Source organism: Mustela nivalis (assembly GCF_964662115.1).
Source record: "Mustela nivalis genome assembly, chromosome: 16".
Lineage (NCBI taxonomy): Eukaryota > Metazoa > Chordata > Mammalia > Carnivora > Mustelidae > Mustela > Mustela nivalis.
Window position 1 is genome coordinate 18319922 of NC_139035.1, and position 25740 is coordinate 18345661.

At 50.3% G+C, this 25740-nt stretch overlaps 1 protein-coding gene and 1 long non-coding RNA gene across 8 annotated transcripts in view; one reads left to right on the plus strand and one right to left on the minus strand.

Moving 5' to 3' along the window:
* Window positions 1-9111: 9111 nt before the first annotated feature.
* LOC309849880 lies at window positions 9112-13232 on the plus strand. The gene is made up of 2 exons (XR_014303973.1): window positions 9112-12904; window positions 13115-13232. It is a non-coding gene; the product is annotated as an uncharacterized lncRNA (long non-coding RNA).
* Window positions 13233-13780: 548 nt separating this feature from the next.
* The window catches only part of RGS8 (regulator of G protein signaling 8), a 38287-nt gene continuing 26327 nt past the window's right edge, over window positions 13781-25740 (minus strand). For all 7 annotated transcript variants that reach the window (XM_082702869.1, XM_082702870.1, XM_082702874.1 and 4 more), the window contains exons 5-6: window positions 15599-15765; window positions 13781-14399 (exon numbers count right to left, since the gene is read on the minus strand). In XM_082702869.1, the coding sequence (XP_082558995.1) occupies window positions 14217-14399; window positions 15599-15765 (350 nt within the window). In that variant the 3' untranslated portion in view covers window positions 13781-14216. The remainder of the gene's footprint in view (window positions 14400-15598; window positions 15766-25740) is intronic.

A 25740-nucleotide genomic window follows, 5' to 3' on the forward strand; every position in this document is an offset into this window, starting at 1 on the left:
CCTAACATCCTCCTAGAATATTACAGACCACATCAGGCTCTCACCTCTCAGAACCAGCAGCATGGCCACATGTTCATTTCACCGGCAGAAGCTGCCCAGGCTCAGAGTTTTGTCTCGTTCTTTCCATCCACTGATAGGATGCAGGACATGTAGGAAAGCAACCGTTTCCTGGGAGCACTTAACAGTCTCAAAGCCTTCTCATACATATTGCCCGCATTTTTCTGTACCACAGGACAGACAAGCTTCCTTTGCTCTGGTGGGGGAGAAGAGAGGAGTGGGAGGGAGGAGGGAAGCAGAAGGAAATTAATGAGTGACTTAGGATCCATTCTTAAAGGACCAAAGCACTAAGGATACTGATTTATAGGGAGCAAGATCAGCTCCGTGGTTGGCTAGAAACATTGAGATTAACTTGATTTCTTGAGTACCTACTGGATGCCAGACAGTGCATTAGTAGTTTGTTATGAACATTACCTCATTAATACAATCCTGTAATCTCTGCAATCATATTTTTAAAGGATTTCAGGGCACAAAACTGAACTAATCTTTATAATACTTTATTCATTCACACTATCCTTATTGGCCCATGCTTGGATCTTAATTATTTTTATTTCAATCATTCACTTTAGTGATCTGAAGAACACTCTTGAACCTACATCTAACTCAAGAATTAGAATACTAATGGTAATTAACCTCTACTCATGTGTTCCTTCCCTACATTGTCACAAATTAAAATAATGTACCAGTACCAGCCCTCTCCTATAGTTAATTTTCATAAGAGACTAGTAAGACCGGCTTCGACTGTCTTGTCCATTATCTCTCGATAACAAAATAAATAAATTTTTCTACATGATTAAGAAAAATCCTTCCCTATATCTCCCCTTACAAGAGGCCAGCCCCATCCCCTATCATTTCCTTGTTCTTTTTTAGTTTTATTGTATATACAGGGGAACCTTAAAATATATTGTTTATTTTGATTATATTTAAATTTTAATAAAAGGACTTGCTTCTTAGCTTAACATCATTTTGCTAGGATTCACCCATATTGTTGCTACAGTACAACTGCAGGCCATCCATTCTTATAGCTGTATGAGTTCCGTTGCGTGAATGTGCCACAATTTATCCATTCTTCTTTTGAGAGCCTTCTGTGTGGTGTCCAATCTTTTACCATTGCTACTAAGTGCTACTGTTGCTACTTAGTGCTACTAAGAACACTCTTGGGCACTTCTTTTAATGTTCACATATTAAAATATTTCTGACAGTTACATATCTAGTAATGGAAATAGCTGGGCCCATTCTCCAGATATGGAAACTGAGGCTCAGAGAGGTTCAGGAAACTGTTCAAGATTACACAAACTGGTTGATAACCAGATCCAGGATCTGAATCCAGGACTGCCATGAAGAACAGAAGCAAGGAAGCGCTGGGAGAGAGGGGATGTAGGGGGCAAAAGGAATAACAAGGAAACTATATTTTGTCATCGTGAGACTAGAACTTATAGTTCCTGAATGTCTTCAGCACCTTGCATACCCGTCCTCATGGCTTTGGCCTGTGCTGGGCTTGGGAGGCTCCAGAAGTTGGAGCCAGCCCTGGTTTTGGGTGAAGCCACTTGCCTTTTAATCCCCAGGGCTGACTGCTTGGTTACTAAAGGGCAAACCTTTCTGGGGTTCAGAAGCCTCCCGTTCCCAGGGCACCTCCTCCCTCCTACCACAGAAGGCGCTCCCATACTCTGCCCCTGCCCAGCACCACCCTCCCCTACGGCGCCCAGACTCTGCCAGAGCCTCTCCTGTCCTTCCTGATGGGAAGCCTCAATCCTCAGCCGCCCTGGGACGCCGGCCTGCCCCCTCTACCCTGAAACACACACTACAGAGTGAGGCCACCCACAGAGCCATTTAATCATCCTGAGTGCAAGGACACACCACGGGCACAGGCGCCGGGAAGGGAAAACAGGACCTGCAGCTGTGCTCTGATGTCAGTGATGGGGCAGATGGGCACTCAAATAAAAATGAGAATTACCAGGCAAATACACCCTTGGCAGAGCAGCTGTTCGCAGGCCTCAAGCTTACAGGATTCCCAGATCTGCGTGTATTTAAGTAATGGCAAGACCTATAAAACCCCTCCCCAGAGGGCCCCCAGGCACAGATCCTGTTCTGGACAGAGGCCTCATTCTTTACCAAGTCCACAGACCTGCCCTCACCCACGCCTTCAACTTCTAATGGAATTTGCAATCCATTTTAAGGAAGATTCGAATTTGAAAAATTCCTATCGAAGCCCTATAGATAGAGGGTCAGGGATATCTATGCACAGGGAGGACAGTCCGTGTCACCTTGGATCATCAGGGAGCATCCAGGCATTCACTGTGAGTCATTTAAGAGCCCTGGACAGCAGAGGCTGCCTTCCAAGAAGGTTCGAACTTGACTCTTGCCATTGCTTATACTCTGGGTTAAAAGAGGAAGAAAATGAATGACAGATGAAAAGTTAAATAAATAGCTTAGCTCTCCTGTAGAAGAAGCGATCTAGAGAGGTCTCTGCTTCAGGAAGGCAAAGCAGAGCCCCAGGGAGCAGCGGGAGGCCGTGGCCAGGAGCTCGGTGCTCATCGGACGGGTTCAGTCTTCAGAACCATCCCGCCATTCACCTGGGGTCGTGGCAATAACCCCTCAGAGCCACATGTGTCTTTCTATAAAATGGGACAATAATGTCTGCTCCCTGGGGTAGCGGTAAGGATTGAACAATAAGATGTTTTTAAGTGCCAGCTATAAAAAAAGTAAGTCCCGGGGATGGCCTGTGTGGCAGCTTGACTGTAATTAACAAAACGATGTCTCTGGGAGTCTATCTTAAAAGTTCTCATCGCAAGAAGAGAAACGTGTCGCTATGTGAGGTGATGCGTGTTAACTAGACTCCTTTCATGCCCGTTTTGCAATATATACAAAGAGCAAATCATGAGGGTGTACACCTGCAGCTAATAAAATATTAGAAGCCAATAATATCTCAATTTAAAAAAAAAACAAAAACAAAAGCTAAAATAAGGATAGCCCTGCCTTGTGATGATGAGGGGGGAAAAGAAAGCGTTCATAGGACATGGGCTTATAGTACTCTGTGAATAGCACTGATCCCTCCATAAAGAACTGAGGGCACACACCGAGTTCTCCGCTCCAGCCGGACGATTATTGGACACATTCTAGTTCCTCACTTTGTCTGTTTCTTTCCTCTCTTCCTTGATTGGTTGTGGATGTGTACATCCACAGCTTTAAAGAATATCTCCCTGCTCCCCTGTCCCTACCAAGCCCTCCTCCTCAAGCACCGACTCCCCAGCCCCCAGCCCTGCCACCCCCAAAGGGGGGCCTTGGAGGGGAAGCTGGATTGGTCCCTGTTCAAGGGCCAGGGCAGGAAGCCAAAGGCCCTGAATGTCTCCACAGCCGCCTGGCATGGCCGGCCTCTGCCTGGCCGCTGCTGGACTGCCTGGCTCCGGGACAGATGCTTCCTCGGGGACAGGGAAGTGGAAGCAGGGGCAGGTGCTACCAAGACAAAAAGGCTGGCAGACAGGCCAGCTGCCAGAGGGTGGAGGGGGCCCTGTGGGTGGGGCCTGAGGTGGGGCGGGGGGAGGGGGGACACGTGACAAGCATCTGGGCCGCTGCACCCTGCTCACAGCTCTCGCCTCCCAAAGCTAATGGCCCAGGCAGACCATGCTGAACGCACCCTTTATTCTCGAGGCCGGACTCCCTCACTCCTCCTCAAAAGAGGGCTTAACCCAGGCTGGTGAGCAGGTGGCCAACAGCTGCTCCCTCGACAGGGCAAGACTGTCTCCGTGGCTACAAAGCAGGCCCAGATGCCACCCCTCTGCGTGAGAATGTTTCCTCCTGGCTGAGACAAGTCCCTCGGCAGAGCTGCCTGAAAAGGGCCATTTGCCAGGGGGAGGGGCTGAGTCCCACAGCTCCCCTTGGCTGTCCACAGGCACTATCTCCCCTCCTCTCCCGCAAGACCCCTTTCTCTTAGCAACTGCCAGCCCTGAGTCAGGAAAGCAAACCAATATATTCTCACAGGTAATTGCTGTCTATTCATCTCCCCAAGACTCAACTCCACGAAGGGAGAGGAAGTTTGCCCTATCAGCAGGCTACCGTCTGAGGGATTCTCTGATTTGAAGGTGATTATGATGCAGAAGGTCCTAGAAGCTCCCTTCCTAGCTCCTCACCCCTTCCTTGCCATTTCCCATGAGGTGCTGCCAACCTAGGTTATGAACAGTTAGGGACTTAAATCATCCCCCATATTGGTTACAACTGACCGGAGAAAGCACCTCCTGGAAAACCCTGACCATTTCATTTTTAAAACGCAGGATTAAAATAATTCCCCTTCACATCCCAGCAGACACACACACCGCCTTTCTGTATTCGAGGCCGGCTCCATTCGATCTACTCCAGCACCACTACTACCCCGCACCTTGACTGAGAACGTCCACCATCAGCTACATTTCCCGTGTTTCTCCGAAGGCTACAAGTCAAAAGTCTAATCCTGGCTCCGGCATAAACTAGGTCAGAGCATACCAGAAGGGCCGAGCAGTTGGTTTGGTTTTGCACGACGTGGGATTTTGTTTTCAGACTCTTCCAACTCAAAGTTCAGTTAATTTGTTTGCATTTTGTGTGTCTCCTTGGAAAGCCTGCATGACAAGTGAGAGTGGTCCCTATTCTATTTAGGTCATAGGGCATGTAAGGAGGGGTCCTAGTACCCTGGCTGGGTCAAACCCCCTGTTGAATGAAAGGCACCTTGTTTTCTTTCTAGGGACAGAGGTCCTGTTTTTCAAATACAGTTTATATTCTACCTACTGTGATAAACTTGCCGACCACCCCAGGACAGGCTCTGGGATGACTGCAAACCAGAGTTTGGATCTCCAATAGTTGTGGCTACTATTCTGAGGACACCTACACAGACCAGCTCCTGCCCAGGTGCTCTGCCCATCTCATCTGCAGACCTCACATTGCCTGGAAACGTGGGTACTATTATCCCCTTTTTGCTAACAGGAAAACAGACTAGGAGAGGCCAAATTCCTTCCCCAGGGTCACACACCCAGAATAAGTAACAGTTTCAGGATTCAATCTCAGGTATCCAAATCCCCATTTTTCTTTCCTGCCATGTGTATTAAGAGGAGAGCCCCTGTCCATTTGGGTGCCTGCAAGACAGGTCTTAATGTCTGGGGGGACGGGGCTCTTTGTTCCTCGGCGGGGAAGCCCCGGGAGCCTGAACCCCAAGAACGTGCTCTCCCACCCCCTCCGCCCGCAGCTGTAAGAGACAAAGACTATGCTTGTCTGGGGGTTGGGGGCGGGGCTGTGACTCAGCCTCCCCCTGGAAGAAGGTGCCCTGTGAGATGGCAGTGAACTGATCGCCCTCCTAATGGAGAGATACTACAAAGAGCAGGGCAGAAACAAAACAAACTAGCCCAGCTGCACCTGAATGCGCAGCTCGGGAACAGCTCGGGCAGATAATTGGCTAATCCAATTTCCAGCCGGCTTGGTGGTGCATGTCAGCCACCATCACTTTCCACCACGCCTTCAGCTGCTCCAGGAGCCCAGATTTTTGAACGAGCAAAAGATAAAGAACTGACCCTCGCTTTCAGGTCTACCCCTCGTTTTCACGTCTCCCCGCACCTCTCCCTCGGCCTGCGCTGACATTGACATGCATCCTTCCCACCCCGGGGGAACTCAGCTCCGGCATCTGTTCCTCTCCCCTGCACCTATGCACCCCACCCCGGCCCTGCATTCCCCTCTACAAAGCAGGACCTGTCCTGGATTCGCTCGCGGAGCTGGGGTTCTAACTCCGATTCTGCCACCTGCAGGTCGCATGACCTTGCCTTTGGCACTTGAGCTCTCCTGCTTCAGTTTCTGTATCTGTATATGGGGATAATAACCCCCAAACAGTATCTACCTGTTATGGGCTGAACTGTGTCTCCCCTGATTCGTATGTTGATGCCCTAACCACCCCCCCAATATTTCAGAATATGACTCAATTTGGAGATAGGCCTTCAGAGAGATGATTAGATTAAAATGAGGCTGTTGGGGTCAGCCCAAATCCAACCTGACTGGTGCTTTTACAAGAGGAAGAGACCAAGGGGTAAGGTCTCCAGGGAAAAGCCATGTGAGGCACAGCAAGAAGGTGGCCTTCTACAAGCAAAGGAGAGAGGCCTCAGAAGAACTTAATCTTGCCTGCACCTTGATCTTGGACTGCAGAATGGGGAGGGAACACCTTTCTGTTGTTTAAGCTGCTCAGTCTGTGGTATTGTGTGATAGGAAGCCTAGCAAATCCACACCCTACCTGAAAGCACTATTGTGGGCCTCCGACTAGATGGAGCATCTAAATTGCTCTGTAAAGTTCCTGGCCCCTAAGTGTCTTCTACTAGTATGGCCACGTCTGTTAGTACAGTTAGTCCATTAGTCCGGCCTCGCTTTCTGTAGCCCCCATTTGGTAAGCCTTATGCCTGTGTTGTGACGGGGTAAGTTCCTGGGAGAGCTAAGGAAGTTCTCTGAGGGTCCCGGGGGTACATTTCTGGTCTCTGCCTCCAGCCTACCCAAGGGCTTAATCTATAAGGGCAGCTCAAAAACATTTGTAGATATAATATTCTAGAAATATTGTAGATATGTAAATGTAAATATGTAGATATAATATTCTAGAAATAGCTAGGGACTGGAGTAAGGAACAAGGCAGACCATCTTCAGGACGTTGATGATTTAGCAGGGAAGGAGGAGACACTAGTCGTGTACCATCACTTGCTTTGAGTAGTATCCTTTTGCTTCCACTAAAAAGCAGGTGAGCTCTGAATGAAGGTGCTGGCTTGAGTCCCTGTGAGCCCGGGGAGAAAGAAGACAGCAGCTAGCACCTGCCCGGTGCCTACTATGTACATTGTCTGCACAACAGCCCCAACTGGTTGACTCTGTTCTTAGTTTAGTTTTTCAGATGAGGAAATGGAGGCACAGGGAAATAACTTTCCTAGGCTCCGACCACGTGTAAGAGTTCACAGCTGGATTCCAACTCAAGCAGTCTAGCGTCAGAGCCCAAATGAGCAGGAAGAGTGTGCTCATGGAACGCCGGTCAAAGACAGTCCTCGCAGGCTTGTGGTTTTCTGTTTCCATGGCCGGACACGCAGCCACTGTGATGTGGGGCAGGGACTTGGGCCCCCGCTCTGTGCTCTAGAATCCGTCATGGACAGGGGAGGCAGCACCCATGACGGGTCCCCACACTTTCCTTCTAGCCTTCGGAATGGCTTTGTCCCGTAACAACTGGACAGGAGACAAGGACAGACCTCAAAAAGAAATGCAGCCTCAGGAGGGAGTTACATCAATGAGTACTCTTGTTTTCCTCTGGCCACTTTGTTGATGTGGACAATAGGACCAGAGGGATTGGGCTTGTTTTCCCCACATTTACTGTGCTTAATGAGATGCTCAGCATAGTGTTAAGTGTTTTCCTCTGAAAGAGGATCTGTCAAGGCCTGGAGACAGATCTCAGATCCAAAGGGTTCCAGACCAAGCAAACACCGCAGAGAGGGAGTAAAAATCCGCGAGGGGCCTATAAAACCTGTCCCACAGAGGAAAAGGTCAGGGGCTAGAGAGAATGTGTGACGGTTTTTGGAAAGAGCTTTTAGCACAGGGTGAGTCTAGCTCCCCCTCCCATGGGGCTGAGGGCCTGCCTCTCACTTCACCCCCAGGGAGAGTGGTACACTGGGTGCCTCAGAGAGGGAGGCTTGGAAACCTGATCCCAGCTTGAAAAATCAAAAACATGAGCAATATGGGCTGGCCGGGGGGCCCTGGCTGCAGAGGAAAGGCAGAGCAGCTGTGGCCTTGTAATTCTGGGGACAAGGAAGCCCCAGATGCTCCCAATGGACCCGCTGTGGCGCTCTGAGAGGAGACTGGCATGGGGTCATCTGAGGAGCTCTCCAAAACAGACCGCAGCGGAGAGAAGGTAGGGCACTTCCCGGGATGGGCGGGACAAGCCACTAGCCTGTTTGGGGGAGCTGGGGACATGAGGGGGAGGACTCCTCAGAGACAGGGTCTCCAGTGAACCCAGGAAGGACCCAACGGAGTTCTCTTAGGCCCGGAGAGCCTGAGGCCTGTCCCAGAAGGCTCCCTTCCCTCTCCTCCTTCCCTGCTCTTCTCAGTCCTGGAGGAGTCAGAAGCCCAAGTGGCAATAGGGGTGGGGGGCACCAAAGGGGAACACTGGAAAGAGAGGAGCCAGTCCCACGCCCACCCCGCCGGCAGCCTCCGGTCTGCACCAGCCCGGGCTGCTACCATTCATGCATAGCCAAGTCCACCAAACTGGAACCCAGAAGCCAACATTTGAGTTGCAAGAGGCTTTATCATTTAACCCAAAGTGTTCACCTTTGAAGAAACATCACAGGGGCACCTGGGTGGCTCAGTGGGTTAAGCCTCTGCCTTCGGCTTGGGTCATGGTATCAGGGTCTTGGGATCGAGCCCAGCACTGGGCTCTCTGCTCAGCGGGGAGCCTGCTTCCCCCTCTCTCTCTGCCTACTTGTGATCTCTCTCTCTCTCTGTCAAATAAATAAATACTTTGAAAAAAACAAAAACAAACAAAAAAGAATCATCAGCTTTCCTTTCTAGATAGACCCTCTCTGGTGCATTTTACTTATTTGGATCACTAAGATTTGATGCATGGCCATGTTATGCCCACACCTGACAGATGAGTCTCACAAGCAGACACTACACCTCATTCTCCTCCAGTCCTCTCCACGGGACCCGATCACCAGAGACACGCCAAGGCCTGATGACTAAAGCACGCTCCTCGGGGACACGCTGATTGTAGAAAGCCAAGTGCCGTTAGAAGCAAGAGCAGCCCACTCGGTTTTCAGACGGCTCCAGATGAACAAACACATAAACCATCCCTCCGCCTTTTCTCTCCCTGCATGTCAAGCAGTAGGTGGTGCTGATAAAAACACCACCTCGTGTTTGCTCGGCACTTTACTGTTCCAGGGCCAGCCTCGTGGGCCCCAAGTCACCCTCCACCCCCCACACGACCCCAAACCACTGCCACCCCAGTTCCACCCACGTGGCTGCTTCCCCCTCCCCCCCCGGCAGCCCCCTGCCAGTCGCCACCCCCACCCCACCCCCCCACCCCGGCGGGGAGTCCACGTGTCAGGTGGATTGTCTCGTCACAAAGAACCAGCGGGCCAGAAGTGTGGGCAGAGAGCGGAGGGCCGCGTGTTCAGGCTCTCTGTTTATTATGTTCTCACAGCCTTGTGTATAGTCGAGGCGAATGACAGGATTCCACTTTGCCCAGGAATGAAACAACTCAATGAGGACTCCATCAGCCAAGCGGTTCCTACGGCAGATGAGCTGTCGCGCATCTCCCATGCACGCCCTGTGACCCGGCCACGCGGCCGCCTCTCCCTGCACGCGGCAGAGGGACGGCAGCAGAAGGGTCCGAAGGGAGGAACCACCGCCAAGGGCACCGAGCCAGCCTGGACCTCACGCCTGGGAAGGCTGGCGGCCCCGTCCTGCCGTCTCCCATCCGGGCCCACAGCATCCTGTGGGGTCCTGAGAGGCCAGGGGGACCGGGAGACATGGCTGCTCTCGGCAGCTTCCTCCACAGCCTCATGCCGAGTGGCACAGGTTCTCAGAGGCAGGGGTGGCTCTCCGCCTCCCTTGCTTCTGACCCGGAGAGACACCTACTTAGAGAGGGTGCCCCCCGGCCGACTGCAGGACAGCATCAGATGGAACGTGGAATTCCTCTGCTTGGCTTGGGCGTAGGCACACACAGGGTCAGGAGAGCTCTGGGCACTCCTGTCGATGGCGGCCGTCTTGCCCCTGAACGTGCTGCTTTCCACTGTCCCTTCTGCTTCGTGGAAAAGCGGACGCCACGTCAGCTGCTTGCCTTTCCCGTCCTGTTCCTTCCTCTTCAGTCTTCCCCATTCCTACCCTCTTGACACAATGGGTTCATGACTTTCCCTCACAGTCCAGGGCCCCGGGGGATGGGGTCACCCTGGCCCCGCCAAGGAAAAGGACCCAGGTCCTCGCCCTACCCAGAGGCTGGGCCGGCTGCTTGGGCAGAACACCATTTCACAGCTTTGGTTTGCTCCGAGCAGCAAGTTCTGGGGCGAGCACCAAAGAAGAAAATCCACTGGGAATCTTGCAGCTGCCCATCCAGCCTGAGACCGAAGAGGGAATCGTGAAGGCTTAGCGCAGGAACTGAAACCCCACTGTGGCCTTGGAAAAGAAAGCCCCAAAGGGCATGACAGTCCCAGGATGGGACACACCCTTCGCCCACTGCCTGAGTTCCACCTACCCTGTCGCGTGGCCTTGGACACAGAGGCACGACCTAAGGCTAATGACCAGAGGGCATGAACACTCACGAAGGATGGAGAGGCCCAGGAGGCGAGCTTAGAGGAAACACTGCGAATGAGAGAGAGAGACTCGGCTGGCTGCGTGGGGAAACCTCTCCAGAGCTCCCTCCAGACACCCTCCAGAGCTCCCTGTCATCGGCCGACCCGATCGCTGCCTCATGCCCTGTGCAACTGGGGCAAAACCATTTTCATCTCAAAGGAGCACGTCGGACTGAGACAGCACAGGGTGCAGCCCCCCAGAGTCTGACTCAAGGCTGGCAGGTTCCCCATTATTGTGCCTGTTTGCCTCTGCATGCGCTCTACCCTCTAGGCCTAGCCCCCCGTTAATCTCGGCCGTGCTCCTTCTCACTCCCCAGGCCGGTACTTCCTGACCTCATCCACGCGGAATCACCCGGGTCGCTGTAAACAAACAACTGCTGCCGTGGGTCCCATCCCCAAGCTGTTCTGGGGTGGGACCTGGACATTCAGGTCTGAAAACTCGCCAGGGGATTCCTAGGAGCCGCCAGGGCTGCAAGCCACTGTCTTAGACCATCTTCTTTCCAAGCCTACTGCATGGGAACTTACTAAAACTGCAGTTTTCTGGGTGCCCCCCCCAAGACTTTCGGATCAGCATCTCTGGGTGTGCGTCCTGGGAATTAGCACTTGTAACAGGCTTTGCCAGTAAGCCCTGGGCACGCTCCGAGGATGCTGAGCGTCCTCACCCCACAGGCACCCTGCGACTGTGAAGGGTTGTCATAGATTAGGTTCTGTTTGGTTTGCCCAAGGCAACAGGTCATCTCCCACTGGCTTAAAAACAGGCTGACACTCAAGTGGGGCCGAAAGCCCACTTGTGGGGTGGAGAGCAGTCCTAAAACCCACCGCTCTGCCTGGCCTCCTGCCCTAGCTTGCCCTGGGTCTTCAAAGTGCCCAGGCCCAGAGCACGCCTTGAGCCCAGAAGGCAGTCCACAGCACGAGCCCGGCATGAGGATTAAAGGAAGACCTTACACGGAAGGGGCCCCTGCAGATGCCCACATAATGGGGCAGGCGAGGACCCAAGGAAGAGGAACTAGGAGAGAGGGCAGGACGGGGAGACATGGAAGGTCGGGGATGAGGTATGCTTTGATATTGCTCTAGATGTTGTAAACATTTTTCTTTGTTTCATCACAGACCAAAATCTGGGTTGGCATGACCTAAGTGCCTGAACTTAGGCATCGGAGCAGAGAGCTCCGTGCCTTTTGTGGAAAGCAGGACAGAAAGCGTGTGAGGACAGCTCCACCGCATGGGAAGACCATCTCTGTGGGGTACTGGACTCACGCTCACAGTGGTCACATAAGCACGCACGCACGCAGACACTCCACGGGAGTACCATAAATAGAGCTATCACGTTCCTCTACACACAGACACACGCCCACATACCCTCCCATAGTGGCAAAATTCAGGACACCCAAGCTTGGTCCTTCACGCCTCCCCATCGTGGGGGGGAGTCACCGGGCGCCATGACATCGCCATCTGCAGCCTTCATTCCATTAGCAAGAACTCCAGGCCTCAGGGGAGGCCACGGCCCAACACTCTTGTGCAGACTTCTGGGGACAGTGGAAGCGGTAAAAAGGCCCCTCTTAAACATTCCATTTTTCGGGAGCTCTGTGCTGTTCTGACTTACATGCACCTCATATTCAACAGTAGAGTTGGCAGCAGTTGCACATTTCATGTGTAAACAATGTTTAAAATACCCTGTTCAAGAATTTGATCATTAAATTAATTCTGGCAGCTTTAGCTAAGAATGGTTTTTTACCAGTGGGGGTAGGGGGACACTACCTGATCTAACTAGGAACACCCGTTCGAGCCTTCAGAGTCCTTGAATGTGAGATTTCACAGGATGCTTCAGTGTGAGGGCCAGGTGGCATGTGTTCTCGCTCTCCTTGGTGGTTCAGACAGACTCGCCAACCCTCGCTTACAGATATAACGTGTCATGGCAGGGCAATGGACCCTAAAACCAGGGCGACTCAAGAGCCCCCTTGGACTTGACTAGCTGCAGCCAAAGAAGGAAGAGTTTCACAGAGTGTCTGGAAAGGAATGAAACGCTGGAATCTGGTGCATCTAAAGAGGCCCATCGCCCCACACAGGGAGAATGCTTCAGCCCAGTTCTCAGTCACCGGAACTCCAGAGTTTGTGCCTAATCGTAGTTCTTCCATTGAGTCAAGCTGAAAGTTTTGGAGATCTGCAATGAATCCAAATCCATTGGCTGTGAATCATCCCAATAGTACTTCCAGCATATTCTCCATGATTTGGTCCAGCTGGAGACTGACCTCTTCTAGATTCCTCTTCCACTTTCTGGTCTCTCTGCTGAGGAGTCACATCTTGGGCGTTACAGACTTGTGCCAAAGTCCACTTTTTCTCAGTCAGCTAGAGCTTTATGCTTGTCCTCCAAGGAAGGGTTTCCTGACACAGCTCCAAAAGCAGTCGCAGGGTACCGTGAAAGCATTTTAGGAAGATTCTCCACAGCCAGATGTTCACAGTGATCTTAGCCTCACCTCCTGTTCCATGTTCAATCCCAAAAAGTCAGAGATCAAGAAGGAAGTTGCTGGGACGCCTGGGTGGCTCAGTTGGTTAAGCAGCTGCCTTCGGCTCAGGTCATGATCCCAGCGTCCTGGGATCGAGTCCCACATCGGGCTCCTTGCTCCGCAGGGAGCCTGCTTCTCCCTCTGACTCTGCCTTCCACTCTGTCTGCCTGTGCTCGCTCTCACTCTCTCTCTCTCAAAAAAAAAAAAAAAAAAAAAAAAGAAGGAAGTTGCTGATTAGCCAAGGGTGGCCCTCATGAGAGAGACCTTTCTAAGAAAGCATGCTCCCAGGAAGCAACCTGGAGAGTTACAGCCTAAATTCCCATTCTCCCCCATCATAATTACATGACCTGCATGGAAGGGGGGACAGGGAGAGACAAGGAAAGTATTAGGCACCATGAGAGCTGTCCATGCTATGGGAATTCACCTCCCTTTGTCGAGCTGTCTGTCAGTCTAAGAGATCATGATGTGTGATGCCTCAGGGAGGTGAGGGCAGAGAATATAGTAAGCAACAGAAAGGATATATGGTGCCCCATTGCACAAAAGTCTACTGGTGCTATGTTCCCTGGTCATTTGACTTCTGGAATATTTCTTGGTAGAACTGAAGAAGATTTGCAAGCTGTATCCTTCTTAAAAGCAGATCCACACCAGAATTCATGAAAGGCATCTCCCAAGACCCTCCCTGGAATTGTGAGGGTAAAAAAGTCTTGTGAATTTCCTAGGCTAAGATGGGCAGTGATCACAGCTCCTCATACTGGTCCAATGGAAATGGAAGAAATAGCCATGGAGTTTGCCTCTTCTCCCAAGGCCACCCGTTAACGACAGTGCTAGAAACCTGGGATTCCCCAGAGACCTCTCTCCATGGTGAGGTCCCAGCACCCAGGACTGGCCATTACATTGTGACAGCAAATCACAAACATGAGCCAGAGTCTTTAAGCTCTTCCTCACAGGGGTATGGTACAAGTTAGAGTCAGGAATCCTAACTGAGGAGAGTGTGGAAGTGGTGGAAATTGCATTTGCATTATTTACATATAGCCCAGCATAGCAAATCTGCCTTCTCAGCGGCAATGACCCAAGGCATTATGGAGGGCAATTTGCTGACCCAATAAAAGGGTAATAGCAGCAAGGTGCTACCACTAACCGAAACACAAACATGGGTAAATGGAAGAGTCCAAGCTCTGGTGACTGGATCTTACTTTGGAATGGCCTTTCATCCATTTCTCATCCCCAGGCTCCCAACCTGAGTGCCATTGCTTTTTGAACACCTATGACATATCATGTTAGAATATGGTCTTGGCAGCAAAGGGAGGGGAAAAGCCAGTGATCTCCAAGAGTCCCCATCTGAGGTCTAACTGAGCCTCCTCTGGCTTTGGGACAGCAAATCTAAGTACATTTTGGACCTCAGGAACCTGGGATAAGAGTCTTTCTCCATGAGGCTGTGTACTTTTCCCTGGGCTTGATCAAAGCAAGTCAGGGATGGCTCTTGCATGTTCTTCCTCGTGGCTTCTCGGGTCTGGAAGTCTATGTTTACCTGGAGACACAAACAGAAAGCATGGTCACAGGCCCTCAAGGGCCAAGGTGTCTGGCAGCTGCTCCTAGCTGTACAATAATTATTAATGACAGTGTCTTACACATGTAAGCTTATTCATACTTTTCAAACTGTTTTCTTAGAGGTCATCCCTTTGATCCCAGCAAGAATCCCGAGAAGTCTGAAGACCCAATATTCCTCATCCCAATTTACAGATAAGGACACTGAAGAAAGGAGATACTGAAAAGCTGGTTAAAGTACTATAGAGAGTTGGTAACAGAGCCAAGGCAAAATCCCAAATCACTTAATTCCTAAGCCAGGAGGCTTCACCATGCCAGGAAAAGGGTAACACTGAAGGTAAGTATTAATGTGGATTCCTTAAAGTAAGCTTGCCCTCTTGTTCTTTCTTAACTACTAAGGAAACAAATGCCCCAAGAGGAGAGACTATGGTTATAATGGACGTCTCTGTTCCAAGCAGTATTATAAGGAGCCTACAATGTCCTGGCCACTGGCCAAAGTCCTCCTCCATCTCAAGTCAAAGGATAATTGAAGGGCTTCAGGGATATAATGCACCAAAACTCATAGATAGCAAATATTTTTCTTCTATAAAACCTTCCCAAGTAAAATTCTGTTTTATAACTCAGCGCAGCCATACATAGAAATTCATTTTATTATTTTAATAAGTTATCATAAAATAATAGAAATGACTGTAATTACTCATTAAGGAGCAGTGACAGATGTTGACCAGGTGCTTTATCCCTAATACTCAAGAGTAGTCTTGAATGATACGGGGTATTATACTCTTCTACACTGGGGAAAACGTGATTCAGAGAGACTAGCTAACTTGGCCAAGACGACACAGCTGGGAACAAGTGGATGCTCCTCCCACTAAGGCTTGCTGCCTTCCACTAGGAAACTAATATGGATTCAACGGCATCTGTCCTTGCAGAATCCCTGTAGAAACACAGGTCCTACAGGTGCGTGCTTGACAGCTAAAACACTCCCTTACAGAACAATTTTTTAGAAGTCCCAGGCTCTGCACCTTTAAAGTGTTCCTCCCCCCCACCCCCCACCCCCGGCATTAAGAGCCATCAGAGAGGTAAGGCTCAGTTTAGAAGACAGTACTCATCAAGACTGGCTCAAACCCCAACAAGGAGTGCAATGGATCCATGGATAGAAGACTCTTGCCACCACCAACACACCTCCCTCGGAGCCTGCACATCCACAAACTCCTCAAAGATCCTATGGGCCTTGGAAACCAGCTTTGCAGTTGACCTGGTCTTCTTGAACTCCTCACAGGCCAGCCAGAATTCCAGGTTCTCCTCGCTGAACTCTGTCTTCAAGAAGGCGCGGAACGCAGCCACCCCATCTGTGGATGTGGAGGGAGGGGGAAGGAAGACAGATGGGAAGGGACTTAAGCTCATGAACTGCAGAAGCAAGAGAGAAGGGCAGCCATAATGTGAGACCAGCCCTGACTGTCCAAGCCCCACTGCCCCACATCTGCTTGAAGACCCTACCTCTTAAACACACAGGTACCCTTGGAGACAAGCTCTACTTGGGGCTCAAGGACTGCAGTGATAGGAGGGAGAAATGTTGAGGAAGCCATAGTAATAATGACTATAGGGGGCCCTGGTCACTCTTCATCAATCTTTGGTGGTCACTGCCTGTCCTTTAATGTAGAGTCCTCTGTCCCCTGAGTCCACTGGTGAACCTGTGTTTCTAATTAGGCCAAAGTAATATTTGTAATGCATTCCCTACCCTAATCCACGTTAACCACCCTGAAAAAAACAACCTGTTATAAGACAAACTACAGGAAGGGGTGAATGCCTCAGGACTAATCCTTCACTACTACCAGAAGAAGGCCTGAAAGTACACACTGAAATTCAGTCACTAAAGCCATTCTGTTACCTTCACAGGGTTCCTAGCCTCTTCTAAAAAACTTCTGAGGTGCTGTGTTTTAATGGTTTAGCCTCTGGATACTTTGTTTTAAAAGATCTTGCTTATCAAATTACATGTTTTAATTAAGATTAATTAGAATTTTCCTCCCAAATGATTTAACAATGAACACATCTTTTTCATTTTTTTTTAAATCCATGTCATGCATATTGCCAAGGAGAGTTTCCAATCAGAGTAAGGTGAACAGGGTTACCACGTAGATTCGGAAAACAACACCCATTGATAGCCTATACATTCAGCTAATGTTTTTATATGAAAATATAGGTTATAAATTGTCTTAACCCTCAACACATTCTCCTCTACTCAAATAAGAGCTATTTCCTTCTACAGACTGTCCTCAGGGGATGGGCAGACACAGCCTAGAAGGAAGTTACTGCACTGGTTAAAAATGGCTCTGTCAAGAATGTTGTTTTTGTTTTGTTTTGTTTTTCGTTTCTAAAACTTGTTAAGAGGACAAAATGTCAACAGTTCTAAATGCTGAGGGAGGGGATCACCTGGGCATCCGAGGCCCCCAGGTGTGACCCAGGACAAGGAGCTGCCCAGGATCGCCCCAGGGATTCGTGGTGCCTCCTGCTATCAACATATTTAAATGTTTGTCTTTACCTTTGTGAACCAGTTTCATTTCTAATTAGAAAGTCACGGGGAGGAGGCGCCTGGGAGGCTCAGTCATTAAGTGTCTGCCTTTAGCTCAGGTCATGATCCCGGAGTCCTGGGATCAAGCCCCCCATCACAGGAAGCCTGCTTTCCGCCCCACACCCCCACTCTCCCCTGCTTGTGTTCCCTCTCTTGCTGTGTCTCTGTCAAATAAATAAGTAAAATCGTAAAAAAAAAAAAAAAAGTCATTGGGTATCTTTGTCTTTCAAAATAGATGTGGTAGTGCCCTACACTGGAATAATCGTCATAAAAAACCAAGACTCTTAGTTGCAAGAGCCAGGAACTTGAGAGAAAAGGGTTTTGATGGAATTGCCACAGTTAAGCTTTAAATTGAAAAGAAATCTAAGTTTGGAGGCCTGAGTGTAAAGTGCTTAACAGACGTAGGGTAGCCATGAAGTTTACCCTCCAAGCCAGTACATTTTTGAGAGTGAAGGGGGGCATGCCTATTAATTACACAGACACAATGAGCATAACCATGCTCACCACAGACAAAAACCAGGACATATGATCACCTTAAGACAAGACCTATAGGGACTCCTGGGTGGCTCAGTGGGTTAAAGCCTCTGCCTTCGGCTCAGGTCATGATCCCAGGGTCCTGGGATCGAGCCCCGCATCGGGCTCTCTGTTCGGCAGGGAGCCTGCTTCCCTCTGCCTCTCTGCCTGCTTGTGATCTTTCTATCAAATAAATGAATAAAATCTTTAAAAAAAAAAAAAAAAGACAAGACATATAGTTCTCTAAGATACGAAGTATGGAGAAAGCAGAACATGATGTGAGGCTGTTTCCCATCAGGCAGGATGGAAATAAAATTGCTCCTGTGCCAGGGAAGGAAGAGGAGAGTAGCACAGGTTAGACCCATAGGAGAGGTTGGCTCAGGACCCCACGTACCCTCATTCCAACCCTGGGTTTAAAGCCCTGAGAGGAGGGAGTAGAAACCCAAGATAAAAGGGGAATCGAAGAGAGCGTGAAGCACTAACACGGGATGATGAGGCACAGAGATGACCGGAGAATCATTCTCTCAGTTTTAACGATTTCTTTTTTAACTGCTAATATACAAATACATCAGAAAACAGGTCATAAAATCTGCCCATAAAAATGCCCTGCAGATGCTCTATTTTGCCACACCTCTCTCCTCCAAGTTCTTACAGATGGACTCCAGAAGTTTCCACAGGCTCTGAGGAACTCAGATCTGAGAGCTCGCCTGCCCGCCAGGAGACTGTCATTGCCTGCAGAAGGGGCCCCTGTAGCAGAGGCCACAGGGCAGTGACTGGACGGAACACCAGCCGAAGCTGTGCAAGCTTTAAGGAGACTCAGTGCCCGCGAGAGCCAACGTGGAGCTGGTCCAGCAAGGCAGTCTCTGAGCGGTGACCAGTTCACACATGACAAGAGCCATGGACGCGATCAGTGAATGCAGGGAGGACATGAGGACCACAGGCCAAAAGCCGTCTCCTGTGGGAAGGGCGGGGGGAGAACCCAAAAACACTGTGCATTCATCGAAAAGAGTAAATTCAAAGTGGCTTGGAAGAGTAACTTGGCAGGACGTCCTCTGTCTGGAAGAGAGCAAATACTCCGAACGGCAATGAAGGAGCAGGAGGCTGGCTGAGGACAAAGCAAAGGCTGGCGCCTTGCACCCCCCCCTTCACCCGCTCCCCTCCATATGTGTGGCATTCCTCAGGCACCCCTGACTGCCATAAAATGATAAATGGTTAACTTGCTGAGATCACAATCCTACAAGACAGGAGTCTCCCTTGGTTTGCAAATGTCCTTGAGATTTACAAACAAAGAAGTTACCTTATCAATAGCCCAATTTCCAGGGACACAGAACTCAGTTCTTCAAGCCCTAATGTCACCCTCCCCTCCATGAAAACGGAAGGAGGCTGAGGTAGAAGGAAAAGTAAATAAAGTTAAATTTCTTCTAAACCTAAATCTCACTAACAAGGATGCTTGATAGCAGGAATGTAATATTCCACCAGGAGACTCCCAATTGTCTTTACTTGATAGTAACCAGGCCTTCAATATCCTGATAGTGCTTTTTTCCCGCATGCGTGGGCTAACCGGCCAGTTCTGCTTCTGTAAGATTGCTTTGTCTGCTTTCGCGCGGGGGGTCCCCTGACCCAATTCACTGACGCCAAGTATGCCTGTTCAAACTGTCAATCAATCAGCTCAGCCCCACCCGAAACTTGTTTGTACCTGTCTATAAAAACCCTGCACCAACCCAGCTCTGGACCTCTCGGCGTTATCGGCAACGAGCGGCGCAGAGGTCCAGGTTCGAACCTGCAATAAACGACCCTTCCTGATTGGCTTTGACTCACGTCTCTGGTGGTCTTTTAAGGTGGGGGTAATACTCTATTGGCATTTCAGCAAGCTGAAGTTTGTTGCTTGTGTCAGATTTTTGTGTTGTTTTCCATCGAGCAGAAACAGGCGCTTTGTGAGCCACCTGACTCCAGTTACAGATCAAGAAAACTACCTTTCTGCTTCCCTTGCTGGTGCTGGTCACGATAACACTGCTAGGGCACCTCTCCAACCCCACGGAAGACAAGAGACAGACATTATCTCCCATCATCGAAGTCTCCGCTTTGTTGGGCCCTTGTGAGGATTGAAAAAGAGAGAGCGCCCGCAAGCCCTCTCAGGAATGTCGCTGTACTTCTCCCAGTCTGGCAGGGGGCGAAGCTGATGCTTGGAGAACAGGCTTGACAGAGTTCGCCCAGGTAAGACTGTGTAGCATGAAAAATACAACGTATACAAACTCCCAACCCAACACAGCCATGAATGTGAGCCTCCGCTCATTCATTCGCTCATTCACACGCCCATTAGGGGAACCAGGCGTTCCACGAGGTGTGCTAGAAACAGCCACAACGAAGCCCTCAGAACTTGCAGTGAAAGGGCCATTTGAGCCAAGAAAACATAATTTGATAGTTACGGAGTGCGTGATAAGTGGGACAGCAGGGGAAGCACGGGCTGCTGTGAAAGCACCCAGCGGGGATGCCTGAGCCAGATCTAAGGACTGGAGGGAAGACTTGCAGGAGGGAGAGAAGCTTCTCGGCTGGGACGTGAAGTGGAGCAGCAGGAAGCTTTGTGCAAGAAGTGGGGGGCGGAGGGGAGGGAGAAGAGAATCACAGGAAGGGAGAGCCATACCGGGAAGGCCCGTCATTAAGAATGTCTGAGTTGTTAGAAAGAGTTCAGGAAAACTAGTGTAAACAATGACCGAGCCTACTTACAAGACACATTAAGAGGTCTGTGAAAGAGCCAGAGAGACGGAAGGATAACACAGGACTGCAAAGGGCCAGGGAAGCGAAGCTTTCAGGAAAGAGGAAACAGCCATGTGTCCAGTGCTACCCAGAGGTCAAGCGAGCTATGGTCTGAGACACGGTTGTTGGCCTTGGTGATAAGGTTCAGCAACCATGGGCAGGTGCGGCTCCAGTGGTGGGATGGGGTCCTGGGCACGGGGGTGAACGTGGGCGTGATTAAGAGGAAAGGAAGCAGAAAGAGTCCATTTAGATGTTTCTGGCAACACGGGGAGGAGAGAGATCAGACAGCATAACTGGAAGGAAACAGGAGGTCGGGAAAGAAGGTTTGGGGGTTTTCTGGTTTTGTTGTTGTTGTGTGTGTTTGTGTTGTTTGTTTTGTTTTGTTGTAAGATGGTCTTGAGTGTGTTTGAAAGCTGATCTAATCAGGAAAGACTGGTCCTCTAGAAGGAGTTGCAATTAAAGGAAAGAAAGAGTTTAATTGATCAAATGCTGCCCCTCAGAAGGTACAGAAATGGGCCTGAGAAAGAATTATGATGGAGAGGAAGAGAAGGGGCTGCATGTGGATACAGGGAAGTTTCTAGTTTGGGTGCAGGAAAATGAAGGAGTTCCTGCCTGATTTTAGCTGGAAAGGTGGTGGGACCTAGGGAAGGCAGGGTTTTATTTTTATGTATTTATTTAGGATTTGGGGCAGGAAATTTTATTTATTTACTATATGCCATACTTTTTGCTGGGGATTTTGCAAACACCAGCTCAATTTATTTTCACAACAATGCAGATCCATAGATAGTAGCACTCTGGTTTTCCAAACGAAGACATTAAGTCTTACTTACAGAAGTCGAAGACGTGTCCCAGTTCCACAGCTGAGCAAGAGGAGCCAAGCTTCACTACCAGGTCCATATGACGCCAAAGCAAGATCTTTTCAGACGTATTTGCAGGCAGAAGGAAAAGAGCAAGGGAAGAGAAAGATGAAGGAATCAAAAGAACATATCTGGGGAGGGCAAATCCTAGACAAGGAGGGGGACCAAGAAGAAGTAGGAGAACTTGTCTTCTTTAAAGTCAAAAGTAGAAAAAAAGAAAGTGGGGTGGATGAAGATAGAAAGAACTGCTTAGGGAAGGGCCATCTCCGAGATGTATAAAGCTGAACAACCTCGAGCTTCATTAATTTGGGGTGAAGTCCCTGTGAAGACGGTCTACCTCCATGCCCTAGGCTTGAGGAGATGGCATGAGTAAATCAGATGACGTCACCACCTCACAGAACTCAAAAGCTAGTCTACTGTCACAGACATTGAGCAACAATTTAAAAATAATTAGTTGAATATTCTAAGTCCAGTGTGTGCTAGAGAGGTTTGGGAAGGGTGCAGAACAGCTACTCTGGAAGAACAAGCAGGAATCGGGTGAGAAACAGGCAAAGACTTGTGAAGTCTTAGGTTCCAGCTCCTGGACAAGGCTACGATGCACCAGGAAGGGAGCAAGACATTTTACTCCGGGGATGCACCCAACGTTCAAAGAAAGGACCATCAGCTTCAGGCTGGCAAATGAAGCTTGAACCCAGAGACAGCAGGGATGTGGGATCTAAAAGTTGGAATGTGGGAAAAGGGGAGAAGGATAACAGGAGGCTGAAAAAAAAAAAAAAAAGGTTGACATTAGAGAAGGAATTTTGGAAACGACCACTGCGGGCCTTGACTGCACACTTAGGGTCACACATCACACTAAATGCTCTGTGAGCCACAAGCATCTGCTCCGGATAGCAAAGTTATACAATAGGCCCTGAATTACTGTCGTTTTGTAGAAGATAAAGGAAGCTTGGAGAAATGAGATCAGTCACTCAAGGTCACATGGTTAGTAAGTGGCATGGATACCAAGCTACAAAGCCAACGTTCTTGCAGGAGTCAGCGGTCCAGTCCCTGGCTGGGCCTGACGGCAGGGCCTAAAGGATGCCTACACCAGCAACGGCTGGAGGGGGAGGGCAGGGGGTCCGTCTCAGCCCAAGACTAGGGGGCCATGAGTAACTCCACGGATGGAGATGTTTCCAGGAATGATGACAACAGATGAGGTGGGGAGAAATCGAAAGTCACCGTGGAAGGCAGAGGAGTATCTTGAGGTAGCAGAACAACCTAGAGACAAAGATGGACATGGGCAACAGAGTTCAACTGAATGACCGTGGAGGCAGTGGAGACTGACTCAGGCGGGGGTGGGGCTTTGAAGTAAAATGTGTGGCAAACTCATACCCAGCCCAGAATTACCTGTTGGCTTCACGGAGGCAACCTGCGGAACCCTGCTGTTGCACCTGGGACAGAAGCACCACTGTCCCAGTTGGGAGCATCAGAGTCAGACCCATAATTAGCTCAATAACCTTGGACAACACATTCAACTTCCCTGGGTCTCAGCCTCCCCAACTGCAAAGTGAGGGGGATGGATCTGATTAAGTCTCCCTGGGGACATTAGCGCTCTGCTCTGCGCTCCCTTTGCCTGCGTCAGGCACAGCTCTCAGCCGACTGCTTCCCACCCTCCCCACCAGCCACATCGTCACTGCCACACACAGAGGACTTACCCCAGGCCAAGTCCTCTATTGTCCAATCTACGTGTATCAACTCCTTCCACCCTCACACCCACCTAATGTCAAGGCAGAGGTCCTGGCGTCAGACAGCCTGGGTCTAAATATGCATGACCTCAGAAAAGGGTCCTAATGTCTTGAAGCCTGCCTCATCTCATCTGGAAAATGGGAATTATACTGGGACTTACTCCCCCCAGATTGTTATGAGGACGAAATGAAGCGGTCCACGTTTAAGTGCCCTGTGGCTCACTATCAGAAGTCAACACATGTTTGCTCTCCCAGAAATTTGTTTCGCTACGAGGGAAAGTGTCTTGGAGAGCTCAAGTTCAATGTGTGGGGTCACTCAACCAGTAAGAGGTGGACAGTGGATTTGCACACACATCTGGAAGACTTCAGAGCCCACTGCCTGTGTCTCCCCTAGTGATCACCGGAAAGCCCCACCTTAGCTCTCCCTCCAAAGGATGGATGGACGAAAACCCCAAATCAAGCAATCACACTGAAAACCCATCACAGGAGGGCAAAGGTGACCTCTGGTTTACAGAGCTGGAGATTCTCCTGCAAGAGGACACCTGCCATCCCCTCATCTGCGGTGACAACTGAGACCACCAGGTGCTACCAACAACCTGAATCTGCCGAAAACTCTCCTCTCTCCCAGGGCAGGGCCACCTCCCTAAGGCACAGGGGCATCACACAAAGCAGACTGGTGCATTCCCCAATGGTGGCCTGGGGACACCCTAATCCAGCATGGCTGAGTGACCCTGTAAAGACCTCGAGCTCTCTCAGGCGCCTCACCCAAAGATGTGGTCACCTGCATTTCCACGGCTGGCTTCAGAACATGTGTCCGGGATTTCAAAAGAAGGGCTTGAGGAGAGATGGGGAAGGGGGTGGGAGAAGGCCTGGGAAGGTCCAGACCTGAAAAGCCGCAGCAAACAGATTGTGGCAAAGAAAAAGCTCACAAAAGCCCCAGACAGACGGTGCCCGCCCACAGACCTCTCCTCTGCTCACCCTGCCCTCTAGTCCCCTCGCTCCCCACCCTGCTGCATTCCCAGGCCTGCAGAGGAAGGACCAGGGCGGGGAGGGCCACAGTGGAAAGAAAAACTTCACCTGAGAACGTAGAAGTGAGAAGTGGGTGGAGCCCCCTGCCCCCAGGCTGCAGGAGCCCCTCCCTTTCCAGAGCAGGTGACAGCAGCTGCCTTTGTAGGCAGACCACCTGGCCCAGACCCGGCCCCCCTTTCCTGCTTCGGGGACCCAGCAAAGGAATCGCAGGGGACCAGAACCAGGGCATTTCTTCTCGCCCAGATCCTTTCCTTCTCCTCCTAACCCCTCCCTCCTCTTCCCAGGGACTCTCTGTCTGGTTCTCTCGGACTGTCAGCATCTCGCTCAGCCCTCATCCTTGCCTCCGGTCCTCTGTCCCTTTTGGCCCCTGCTTCCCTCTTCCCCCTTCCTTCTCTCCACCGGGACCCTCTCTTTCCCTTCTGCTTGTCCATAAGCTGAGGCTGGTTAAAAATGAAGGATACTCATTTATTTCTGAAAGGCTCATGAGCATTTGCTGGCCTCTCTCCCTGTGACCTGCTTCGCTCCTCTGCCTGTGTAAGGGCCTATTCAGCCAGAGCAGCCTCAACCCGGCTGAACTGCCATTTTGTTGTAAAACTTAAATTGACTCTGCCCCCCCCACCCAGGGGAACTTACAAAAAACAAGTCCCCGAAACCAGCCCCAGGTAACAAAGCTCAAATACAAGGGTGGGTCAGGCTAGGTGGAGACATCGGATCAGTGGGGAGGGGGTGGGGAGCATACTGTCTTCCTAGCTACCAAGGAGTATGGGCCCCGCCCTTTGGGAGGCTTTTGGGGGCCAATTCTAACCAAGGTGTGATAGGCTGGGTCAAATGTCTACTATAGGGTAAACTGTAATTTAATTGGTCACCTAGCATCACTGTGCAATTTTCTCTGTGTGTTACAATCTCATTGGCCACCTGTGTGTAGCCGGGCCCCACCGCATGGCCTTTGCCTTTAAAAGCTAGTCTATGAAACAGAGAAGGGTCTCTCTCTCTTGTAAGAGGCGCAGCCCCGAACGTTCAGTTAGATTCTTGATGCTTGGTGCGAAATAAAGCTTTGCTTGACCTTCACGTTGCACCGGTCTCGCTCCTTTAATCAAGGACCCATTTGGGGGAGCATAACACCTGGGCCCCTGGGTGCCCCAGAACCTGCTCCTTCCCAGATACCTAGGGGACTGGAGGCCCCCCTTAGCACCTCCACAGATTCCAAGAAGCTGGGAAGAGTCACCTGTCTCTGATCCCTGATGCTATTCTGCCTGGGGTTCTGTCCTGAAACTCTTCTGTCCTGGCTTGGACCCATAAACTAGCTCAGTGTCTCCTTGGGCACCATGCCTCAGTTCTGTCATCTGTGCAATGCAGATCCCAGCAGCTCCAGGGGGACTTTGGGGGTGAGATGAGTTAATACACGCAGGGCCCAACCCTCAGGGAGCACTCCATGCGTGTTTGGGACTTTGGTGGCTTACGGAGTCATCATTCAGAGTAAACATCCCTAATTCCCCGAAACAACCCTGGTCACTTAAAGGTAGTAGGTGAAGGGTTCCTGGGAGATAGGAGAGACAGGAGGATCTGCCTTTTTTTCCCTTTTTTTCTTTTTTTTTTTTTTTTAGTTTCATTCTTTCAGTTCACTTTGGTTTTCTTTGTATGGCATGCTAAGAAGGCAAGGCTCTATGAACATTACATATTTTTTGAAATTAGTGTCGATCTAGTCACGGGAACGGAAAGGCTTGTGTCCAGAATTCCTGGAACACTCGGCAGAATCCTGGCATCCCCCTGAGCATGCACACAATCTCCAAGAACATCCCCGTGGCCGCACATGCCGCCTGCCGCCGGCATTCTCCCTCTCGGTTCTGGGATGCAGGGTGCTTACATAAGAGAAGAAAC